Source organism: Papilio machaon, chromosome 1, assembly GCF_912999745.1.
Source record: "Papilio machaon chromosome 1, ilPapMach1.1, whole genome shotgun sequence".
In the NCBI taxonomy this organism is placed as follows: Eukaryota; Metazoa; Arthropoda; class Insecta; order Lepidoptera; family Papilionidae; genus Papilio; species Papilio machaon.
The window spans coordinates 6037708-6050026 of NC_059986.1; the positions used below are offsets into that span (position 1 = coordinate 6037708).

At 32.0% G+C, this 12319-nt stretch overlaps 1 protein-coding gene across 7 annotated transcripts in view; it reads left to right on the top strand.

The window, feature by feature from the left end:
• Window positions 1-12319, top strand: part of LOC106712157 (neural-cadherin) — a 303500-nt gene that overhangs the window by 215546 nt on the left and 75635 nt on the right. For 2 of the 7 annotated variants that reach the window (XM_014504618.2, XM_014504617.2), the window contains exon 1: window positions 11326-11544. The exons of the other annotated variants lie outside the window; for them this stretch is intronic. In XM_014504618.2, coding sequence (XP_014360104.1) covers window positions 11493-11544 — 52 coding nt within the window. In that variant the 5' untranslated portion in view covers window positions 11326-11492. Of the gene's footprint in view, window positions 1-11325; window positions 11545-12319 lie in introns of those variants that run through there. 7 annotated transcript variants of the gene reach the window in all.

Genomic DNA, 12319 nt, shown 5'->3' on the forward strand with positions numbered 1-12319 from the left:
ATGAGGCACGATATAAGGTATTATAGACTAATAGATTAGAAATTGCTATAGAAGCTGCGACCGCGTATTATTTCATTAAGCTCCGGAGAACTCCCGACGAGTCTAAAACTTGTCGGTTGTTACTTTTTTAAAGAAAAACTTTTTATTTGTAGAAATTGGACATTACGCGTTCTTTATCAACGAAATCAGAAAGTCTTTCTGTGAACACTAAAAACTAGATTATTTTCTAGCTAAGGTTTCGTTCGTAAGCAAATCCCTTTTTACAGTTGTAGAATAATTTATTTTAACGTCTTCAAGAATTCTCATAAACTTGATTTTTTTATCAGAGTTGAAGCTTGAATAATAGTAACTAAAATGTCTAAAATCCTATGTTTATACTTTTTCTTAAGAGTTTAAAATACTTTCGGACGGATCAACATCAGAATTAAATATCTATAACTTTGTCATCACAATTGTTTTCCTTTAATTTCGTTGCTTACAAATAATTTAGAACGTGCCAGTTTTGATAAACTGTGGAAACGGAATACAAAAGCCTTTGTAATCAATTAATTTAGAGCCGTAATTACAGGGCTACATGTATTTGTTATTCCTCAGGAGCATTATCTGTATGGTTTTACTTATGTTATATCCCTAAAAGTATTTTTTATAATTAAAACAGATATTTTCATTAAGAGTATTACAAAATACTTGTATTCTAAGTAACTAAAGAGAAATGCTTTCAATATAAATTCATCAAAGACACGTCAAACATCATGTAAGTTATTTTGAAGCCACACTGGTATGTTACATCTTTAACAATGGACTCGCAACATAAAGGAATAATTTAACACGATAAGGTTACAGTTGCCAATGATCAAAGGATGTAAAATGAACTTGTGTATTGACGGAATAATTTCAAATGTTGTATTTTGTTACTGAAACGAATCACCGCAAGAATGTGAATGGGTGGGCGAGGTGATTTATAACAGCTTTTGCCCGGGAAATTAACGAGAACTATTCAAGGAGAGTACTGTTTGATCTTATCTAATGTGTGTGCTATCTTGTATATGCGAGACGCTACTTCAGCTGGTATGCGACTACAGTTATTGTTAGTACTCTAGAATAATTGACAACAAAACAAATATTTTCTAAAGGAAAAGAAACTAAATGCATCATTCTGGTAATTTTTCATAAAAATTAATAGTGACTTTGTTTTGTAATTGACGTCTTTATCTTAAACACCAAAGGTAGACTTACTCATCTCTGATTTTGTCTACTAAAAGCTGAATAGAAAACATTAAACCGCTTGTTATATTTCTTTGTACGAAATCTCATATTGTGATATGTGTTGTTAAAATTTCCGACAGATGTCGTTATTGTTTCCTGCTAAAGTTATAACATGAGAGTTGTCACATTTTTTCTTCTCCAATAAATCAGTCATCGGAATGACAATTTGTAAACAACAAAAAGATTTTTGAAAAAAAAAAATTACAAATTGTGCATCTTCTTTTCATAAAAATAATAATAATGGTTTTATTAAACACAATGCTACGTTTCTTTATACATTTATATTTAAACTTTTACGAGACAATTATACTTTACATTTGTGATCTTGTTAAGAGCGCATTTATTCGGAGAAAAGCTGGTGACAGCATTAAGTAGTTTGCGTCGACAGCAGCCCAAGCTACGAACCTCACGTTATTCGTGGCCGTTAATTCAACTGAGCACGAATCACTACAGTAGTGTCGTGTAGGAGCATCTACACTGATACAATCCAATTTCTGTACAAGGCCAATGGCCTCGTCCTTGTCGGGAGAGCATCCTTTATTGTTTTGAGTGACGTACACAACATGACGTGGGTGGCATCATGAATATTACGTTATCTGACACCATTCAGACGTCATATTCGTGAACAAAACAACAATGATATATCACGTTATGATATGATTTTATCACAAACGAAGAACACTAATTGTTTTTTCAACCAAAAATCAAGAGAAGGCAATATTTAATTGTTCCTTGTCGTTAACTAAAATTTGTATTTTTTTGATTAAATTTTTATTGAATTAATTTAATGTGTATTTTTTGTTTATTTTTTTAAGTTCAGTTTATGTATTCAAATATTAATTATGATCAAATTCAACAAATATTTTAGGGCGTGTTATTTTTATCTATCCCATTTACGATACAAATTTATCATTTGTTTCAATCCAAAGTCAAGTAAACAGGGGTGTAATCTAAGGGTAACTTATTTTATATAGTTATTTGAGAAAGTGTGTTTCGCTAGAAATATTCTGGAATTTTTAATTAGCGTAAAGTATAGATTCTGTATAATTAAGGGATACCCAATCCAAGTTGGAACAAGGTATATTTGCAAGATACTTTTGTTTTAGTGGAAATCATCACTGGTCACGTTTTCTGCGTGATAAATAGCCTCATGTTAGGCAATATTGCTTTCGGATCAGGCCAATTCGTATTTCGAATAATGTAAGGTCGCTCACGCGTGACCTTTGCCGTTTCCGCGACAATCACAATTTGCCTGTACCGTGTCTCAGATCTGGGGCTGAATCTTATTTCGTGTATTCTTGTAACGTATGTCTTTTATTTACTTTTTTCCATTCAATTGATAAAGTTTAGCCGATACATATTTTGATCCGGTCAAAACGTTTCTATTGTATCAAAGTAATAAAATGCGAAACTATTTTTATTTTCTTCTTATATTGAAATAAGTAAAGTTTTTTTGAATGTTTGTTGTCTTTTTCGATGTCATATTGAAATAGATTCTGATCAGCTGGGGCTTTAAAGCTGGAGATAGGCATTTAATATTGAATACGGACTTTTATATTTAGACAAGTTGAATTCGTCTAGCAATCTAATTGCACGGCTTGTAATTTGTTGTGGTATACACCCAAAAATTGTTTTAGAAAATAGGTCACTTGTGTTTGTATTAAGTCTTTTTAGAAATTCTGTCTTCAGCAATATATAGAAGAACATCCCTAAAATTCCAACGTCTTACAGCTATACACTAATGAAACACGGCCTCCGGACCGCTCAGTGAATTACTTTGGATGCGTTGTCGTTGTTCCATTGTACGGGGAGAGAGCCTGGGATAATACACGAATCTTTTATTCAAGTGCCCTGGACCTCGAACGGCATAAGAAAATAACGCGCATAGATGAAGTCGACGTTTCATTGTGCCATTCTCAATAGGATTTTGATGAATCCACCAAGTTACGGAATCGCTGTTAGGTAACATAAACTCTAAATGTAGACTTTTATTTTTTAATTCTTTTTTAATCTGAATGTCAGTGTTTTCAACTTTAATAACAACTGGTTCATCTTGTGTTTAAATTACTTATTAAAATATGGACAATTTTTATAGTAGAATTTTTAACGCTATGGTTTGTATTTATTTGTATTGTATTTTTTGGACAGCCGAGCCAAGCTTATGCGATCTTACTTTATTTTACTCCTGAGTCTTGCGAACCGTAAACCCGAAAAATCCTGATAAAGATAAAGCTTGTTCGCCTTTTTGTATAACAAAGGTCGATAAATAGTTTCATAGAGTTTAAGACTCGTAATATCTAACTTCAAAAAAAATCTTATGTCCGCCGTTACAAGGTTAGTTGTTTGATTTTGCTGAAGTGTCAAATGTGACTAAGAAATAAGTAACAGTAATCTTTTCTGTAACATCGTTTCAATTTTTTTTTTCTTAACTATTATAATAGTTTCATAGCAATTGTTTTTGTTGTTGTGATCAACATTTTATTACCTAATTTGTGTGCGGGTCTACATTCAACACGGTCCCGGAGTAATATAAACTTTTATTGTTTTTTTTTTTAAATTATTTCTTATACTTCCTTATTTTTCATTACGTCAAAACTTTTTCTGGAGCGAGAAAACAGGTCTGTAATGATAACAAACATATTGTAATTTATTCGTGTTTATTGAAAACAACCTAAAAACGTGTTGCGGAATAATCCGTTCTCAACGGTATTTCCACATACTTACGACTTTAACTCTTTCAAAAAAGTATCTTATCTAATTAATAATTATCATCAGCTCGCTTTTCTCATCTCTTATAAGAATATTCTTGATATGCAAGTGCAAATGCTCTTCCGAATTTTATTTATATAGGTAAGTTGCATATAAGCCGTTAAAGAATTTTATCTCATCAGGTCTTCATTAAAAATCCTTTAACAGTGAGTAATAGATGTCTGTGCATTAATCTGTTTACTTTTCAACGAACTTTCTTCGTCGCCGCTATCTTTTCGCTTTCTTGTAACGCTATTAGAGAGAAGTGGGTTAAGCGACTGAACGTTATTGCGATAAAGCGTGACGTAGCTGTTTTCAAGATGCTCACGATCGGTGATGTATGCAAATGCATATTGGAAAATTTTGATAAACCACGTATTTTCACGTTTCCGTTATAAAATTGCGCTTAATTCTAAACATAAAGGTATAACAGTACTTGAAAAGAATAACTCATTGCATATTCTTTAAAAATGTTCATTATGTAAGAAAAGACTTTAGTTTTAATTAAATATACAACAAAACTTGTTCAGTTTGTAAATATCTAGGAGCCGTAAATATTGTGTTTTGTTCTTCTTACTTTTTTCTTTACTTAGAACTACAATAATAATTTGTCATTAGTTTTAAAAAATTTATATATATATATGTAGCCTATTTCTCTAGTATTTAAAATTTATATGATATATATGTTATAGACTTTATTTATATTCTTTAATACGCGTCAAGTCATGAAGATTGTTGAAACAATTTTGTATTCAAAGCACTTTGTTAAAAGTATCGTTGTTAAATCAACCATTTGTAGCATATTTCTTATTTAACTACGGTTAAATTCAATTGTAACAATAAAAAAAACACTATTAAGATATTTCATTTAATTTTAAAAAGTTCCAATACGACGATATTTCCGCATAATAAATGCATAATTGTAATCTCTCGAAGTGGGTCAACTAAATTATATTTTTCTTAGAACTGTAACAATCCTTTTTTCCTTTAGTACATATTTTTACAATCAACATTTGTTTTCGTAGAACCCACTTTGTGTTTCTTGGGCATGATTGGCCATTTGAGAAATTTGTATGAATTCATATAGAACAAAAATAGATAAACGGAAAGGTTTTCCTGACCGTACCCTCCTTGAAACGGCTATTTGTATGTAGTGGGCTTAAACTTATTATTTTGTAGACTATGCCACCCTTTTTCCGCTATGCTCCGGCAAATTCAATGAATTTTAATTCATTTTTAAATTTTATCTTAACATATTAATTCTAACATTGTCAAAGAGTGTAAGATTATCAAATAATAATTCCATATATTGGAGAATTTTATCAGGGGTACCTAAATTTTCTTAAATATGCCAGCAAGTGAATTCATATTTCTGTTTTAAAGCGTGTCTTCTATTGTTTTATTCATATTTCTTTGTTCATTTTTAAGATGGTAAGTAATTTAAACGATAAAAATTATAACAAATCACTTACAGGTAATTTACGACTTTAAAAAAGATTTAGGAGTACGTTTTAATTCGATTCAATAAAATTGCACAATAGACAAATATTTAAATAGATCGAATTCTATAATATATCATCGAAATTGCATTTGGGTCATAAAGTAGAGACTTGCAGCAAAAGCTAGTTCATTATATGCGAGAGTAAACAGAAGTAAATTGAGGACAGTCGGGCAGTAAGCTGCCCTGTTTTCTACGTTACGTTACTTGAAGTTTTGCTGACACGAAATTTCATAAGACTCTATATACAAGAGTGCGAGCACGTACCGTCGTGCAGATAACAGCGTTATGATAACTTGTTTCAAGCATGGAAAAATTATTTTATTGCACTGCATTTCCTCTGCGGCTGCATGAAATGAAATAATACAAAATTATTACTGTGTTTGAACACTGAAAAAGTTGAAATTGCATGTAAAATTTAAATGTTATATGTAAATTTTTACTCCACTTTCTAATTATGATTCTTAAATTTTAGTTGACAAAAACTAGTTCATTAGTTAGTTAAAAATAAACTCAATAAAAGTAAATGCACAAACGTAACCTTTGTGAGGTATTCTATCTAGATTAATATAGAAAACAAACGACATTCATACAACAAACCACTTACGAACACAATAGAAGAAAAGTATTTAATTTATTGCTCCAATTTGGCTCCACCGAAAATATTTTTATCGCAGCTAGATAATAGCCTTAAAGAAAAAGAACTGGAATTTATGTCTTCCTATTATGTGTCACACATGTTAAGTATGAAAAGTAAATTATAATGCAATGACTACTACTTTCTACCTACTTACTACTATAAAAACAATCATGTTTTCTCTGTCCTCTGTACAGAAACAAAACTTATAAAGTTATAGTGACTTTTCAACAAAAGTAATCTGGCGATATCACGGTTAACAAAATCCGTAAGCTTAAATTATTTGGCTGTCACAGCGAAGTACTGTGTACGAAAATATTACAATATAAACTAAGAAATAAAAACATTTATTTAATGCCTAAATATTAAAGTGAGTTGATGTTGAAAGTTAATTTTAAAACTCAATTTAATGCCGTCGGATCCTATTAGCCGGTCTGTTTGTAGAAGCATTGTGGCTGACTACGACGCGGCAACCGTCCCCGACCCGGACCCCGCGGCGACCCCCTAACGCGGCTTATTATTTTGTAATGAAATTATTATTCATAGCACGTCCTTACAATTATCTTATGTTACACTGCATCGAAATGTTATTAGGCCGCAATCAGAAAGCGGACGTACCTTGAATACTACAGTCTATAATATTCTGTGTCTTTGTTATGAATACAAATTATTAATAACTATAAAATATTGAATAGTCACCGAACAACCATAACTTGTACCTTTTCATATTCAAAATAGTTCACTTATTTGCAGTCGATTTTCATTGTTTATGTGACTCTCTATTATAATTTTAATGTATCAATGCTAGCTTTTGTCCGCGACTCCATCCGCACGTAAATAAAAAAAAAACTTAACAAATAGTCTATGTATTTTTCCAGACCAAGTCTGGGCCAAATTTTATCAAGATCCGTTGAGCCGTTCTGGAGACATCCATCCATCCATCCATCCATTTATACATTCGCATTTATAACATTTATGTGGAAGATTTATTGTAGTATTCAATTTAAATCTGATTTTCTATTTTAAATATTACTAGATGAATACTGAAGAAATCTAATTACAGACGACTCGCAAATATAACAAAATAAAATATATTATAAACCTTGGAAGTGTCAATTATTTGTAGGATGTGTGTCAAATAAATACTTAGCCACTAATGCGGGAGTTGTGTAATGCAAGAGAGGAAACGAGGCTTGTGGCTCTCTAGTGGAAGTCAAGAGCCGGCCCGCGGCGACTCTCTTCTGAATAACCTGCGCACCACTACTTTAACACTTGGCGCTTCTACACTTGTGATTTGTTTCTTTGACAAGATAAATATCAACCTATTCAGTAACTGAGAAACAAAGCGCGATAGCAAAGTTGCTACTGCTTTGTGATTGATTTGAACAAGCTGATATATAATCTTCGAAATTTTTAAACATTCTTTTTTTAAGATTTCACGATTTTATACAGGTATGTAGTATTGAAAAAATGTGCGTGTATATAATTTTACTATCTGAAAATTGTCATGAAAATAAACTAAAATCACACTAAAAAAATCAACAGTCATTTCTCAAAAGTGTCACCTTGATTCTATTTGAAAATTTATGTTTTATGTTTACATTATAATCATCATCTGATAAAAAATATCGGATTTAAAAAGAATCATAAGATTTTTCATCAAATGAGTAAATTTTAAAATCAGTTTTTCTTAATATTTCCGTTGCCTAATATAATATGGATTTTATGTATTTTTTTACTCTACAGACATTGATGCGTTGTATTGTTGGTGGGTAGAAGCCCTGCTTAACTGCTTCCAACCGCGACATTGTGGCGGAAGAGAGGTCGCCTGTGCTTCAATTTTATGAGAAAATAACCACTAACTCACAACGATACTATACAATAGCTACCTCGAGTCAATACAAGAGAAACTTTATTTGTTCAGCGAGAAGAAAAACCTGTATACAAATACAGAATACATTTATAATGTATTTACCACTCCAGTATATTCGAGATTTGTTAGTTTTTGTAGAGAAATTCAAGATTCTTTTTCCTTTTTATATTGTGTACGAGTTTGTGTTTTTTTTTTTAATTTAGTTATTTAAGCGGCTTTGTCGCAATGCGATCATACCGCCCCATAAGCCTTCTAATTAATAATACATCTAATCATCTACATTATTTCTTAAACATATGTCGGTCAACTTAAACATCATCCTCAGTCAGTAGACGGGTAAGCGTCAGGATAGTGTTTATCTAAGAGTTTGTGTTTTACACAAAAAAGGTTTTACTATTTGAAATTTTTAATTATCAAACTCCTGACAAGTGAAAGAGCAAAAATATTATCGAACGGACCTTATCACTTACTCTTATTCAATACAACTATAACATAACGGCTCGTTTATTGACTACACAGAGATCAGGTAGAAAAATTTAAATGAAGTCAAAGTGGAGTAAAACAATTGCTTTCATGAATGCAAATAGATTACTAAAAATTGTGATCGCCTTCTCGTTCGCTGAAACGATGGTGGTTTTTCCGAGCAGGGATATAATACTACTATGTTTTTAAAAGCCATTGTTTTTTAATATGGATATTGAAATATTTTGGTTTTATTTCTTGCAAAAGTTTCATTTGCTAGAAATGTTCAATGTTCAACTTCTTTCGAGTTTTACTTGGTGACTCTTTGTAGTTTGAAGATGATTATTTTGAAATATAAAGGACATTCAGTGGAAAGGTCGGAAGAGATTTGCCGCGCCAAACTTTTAAAACTCTGGCTTTATTTGTGATCTGAACGTTTTCAACTCTGCGCTACTTTGAATCTTTTTAATAACTTTACTTAGAATTCGCAACTTTTCATTTGTTATTTATAACAATGATACACGGTGATTGATGTTTATAACTGTTGATTTTTATTTAGATAGATATAGTGTACTATTTACTTATTAACTCATATGTTATATTTCGTTGGTGGGTTTTAGAGCATCACTCAAAACAATATTGAGAGTCAACTAAAAATTCCACAAAGGCTCTTTGTGTCGAGCGTAATAATTCGAAAATATAACAATTCTTTTACAGATACCAAAACTTATAGGACTGGGAATTTGATTTCATTTCACAGAACATTCGCTTCTATCTCGTTTAATTTTTAAATATATTTTAATATCGACAAAGGGAAACCGTGTGTTTGAATTCTGCGTACTGATTAATATCAAAGACTTGCTTTTTTCCTTTTAATACTAATAAATTTTAAACTCGAATCGTAGATAAATTTATTAATTAAAAATATAGACGCATACATATAAAGTGTATAAGTTTTTGGGTTCGGTAAAAATAAAATTTGTTCTTTATGATTTTTGCTATTCGAAAACATTCATTCAAATACGTATCTTTTATTAACCAAGTCTAAATGAAATATGACACGATAAAGTCAAACTTTATTGTCAGTATTTCGGCTTCCACACTCTCAGTTTATTTAAGTGTAACACTATTTTATTGTAGGCGCCGACAAAGGGACTTCATCAAGGACGAACATAAAACTCCCGGAACGATAAGTTACGGACAGCTATGGCAATCCCGTTGATGGGTCGTTCAATGGATAGTCCTGGATTTTGAAAAGTCTTCTAACTAGAAAATACACATACTTTGCATTGAAATCTAAACTTTATAAAAACTATTTATAATAATACTATTGTAATAAATATCTTCATTGTAATTTATAGAATATTGTATTATAGAACTTGATTGTAGAAATGAATAACATAGCTATCAAGTCATTCGGGAAATCGCGCTTGAAACAATTAAATCTTACAAATGACTTCAGATCTAGACACGTTCCATCTTTTTTTTAAACACCCCAGGCTCGTTTGTATTCCGCACGGCCGAGGAATGTTGTTGATCTTGTTAATTAATCGTTTTATATGCAGACGGGCAAAGGGATGTCCTTGTCGCTTTATGCTTTTTTTCTCTATTTTTAATGCGAAATAGAAGGTCGCGGCGGAGCATAGTCGAGTGTTATAGCATAGTAAAGTGAAGGCGTCGAGAAGATAATTGAACGTGCCGGGCCACCGCGTTAACGGTAACCGCACAATACTTCGCCTGCGTCGGTTTTACATCTAGGTTCATTTACGAGCTAGGTTCAGAGCGGTGGAAAATGCGGTAGTTAGATATCATCAGCGGTCGGTATAATTCCGCTACATCCTCGAAAATTCAAATAATTACACCGTTTTTGGTGAGTACTTTTAATTTCTCATTTTTTATTTAGTCGTATCATACTATTGTTCGTTTATGATTAAGAATATTTTACTGAACTAAATTTTCTTCAAGAAACAAGCAAGATTATTAATCTTGCTTAAATTTATAAGAAAGTCGTGAAAATGTATCAAAAGCAAAATGTGTCTAATAAATGTTACTAACTTAAGACATAAAACTAAAGTCAACATGGGAGGTCGAAATACACAAAGGATCTATTTACTTATAAATATATCAGCGGCGCAGAATAATCACTGCTCGACCTTGTCGTTACTTTCCCTGATCCAATAGAATCCTTAATAATGCGATCGTGAAAGGTTCGAATAGTGAAAATATACTACGGCGAGTCGAAAATCTAAAAATTTGTGTGGCCGCTTCATTATAATCCGCTTTTGAATGGAAATATTATTTGTGACTAAGCTGAGCTTCGTCCAAAGCGGACACTGTCGGCTTAGTTGGTCGTAAGGGCTCGAGTTTCGCAACTCCACGACTTATTGATAAATACCGTTAGAAAAGATTTCAACGAAATTTTACACAAAACCGACAGCTTGTTAAGTTTTGATAACTTAATATGGTCCGCATTTAAGTACGGCGACTAGATTAAATATTTAAACTACTTCATAGCTCTGCGTATAGTGAATACTTATTATGACTCCCTTCGACGAATTTATTCAAAACCTCGCTCCAAATCACCAAAGTAATTTTGATCGCGATATGTAAAAAAGGTAAATTAGAAAAGCATGAATTATTTATATAAAAATTAATTGTTTAGAGGTAGAATTTTGTTTTGAAAATCGTCAGTTTGGTATGTTAGCGGCTCCGCGGGGTTGCAAGGGGCGGACTCGGCGAGGCGGCAGTTCGCTTCGCGCTCGTAGCCGGCCGGCCGTCTCTCGCGTTCTGTTACCCGTCGCCCATTCCTCGATCACTTTCCACACAACGCGTTTGTAATTCGCTTTCGATCGTGTTCTAAAATGAAGACGTAAAGTGTTTTTGTGTATTAATATATCGTTTATGCTTTACACAAGTGGCCATTCTGATATTCGCCGAGTGCTACTAGTCTCTGACGGTTAAAGTGCATCATGCGATGAAGTATTATCGGTGCTTCTGCACCCATTGATATGGTGGACCCACTGAAAATCTTTTGGGTTCTAACTAACAGCACTTATCTGGGTACGAAATTTACTAAGAAATATTATTCATAAATAAGTATCACAATTATTGTTACTTGATTTCTTAAGCTTTCATTTCCGAGTTGCGCCGGAATAATTATCGCAAATTTGTAATTTATGTTAATTGTATTGCTTTCTCTTCTTTTAGTGTAATTTTTCTCCTTGAATAATAATACCTTGCTATTATGTAAATTATTGCGGAAGTAATCGTACATTTTTCGACAATTTACGGTGTAATTTACTTTTTAAATTGTTAACTTTGTTTAGATCCTCTATTTTGTGAATGCATGTTTGTATGCTATTTTATAATAAATTCACATCAAACAGTACGACTTACGCACCTTTTTAATTAATATAGGGTTATCAATAGCTTTTTTAATAAATTTCTAGCACGTTTCTTACAAAATTGTCACACATACATTATCCAGTACATCTTTATTTTTCCATTTATTGACGTTTTGTCTTATTTATGTCGGCTTTTACGAGCCATTCCAGATACGACACGAAAGAAGCTTTACCTCCAACTTTGTTCTTTTATTTTTGAAACATCCAAAGTAGTCGACGTAATAAATCAATCTTTATTAACTTGACTCTGAAAAAAACTCTACTATCCTTCTTGTTAGCACGGATCAGGCTTAAGAGATTTTTCCCTTAAAAGGATTTTTGGAACATCGTGAAAAGATTTATTTCTAAATAAATCCGAGTTATAAATTAATCCTGCACGGATTTCGTCCGACATTGACTTATTTAATTTAATTGATAAAGAAACTTGATTA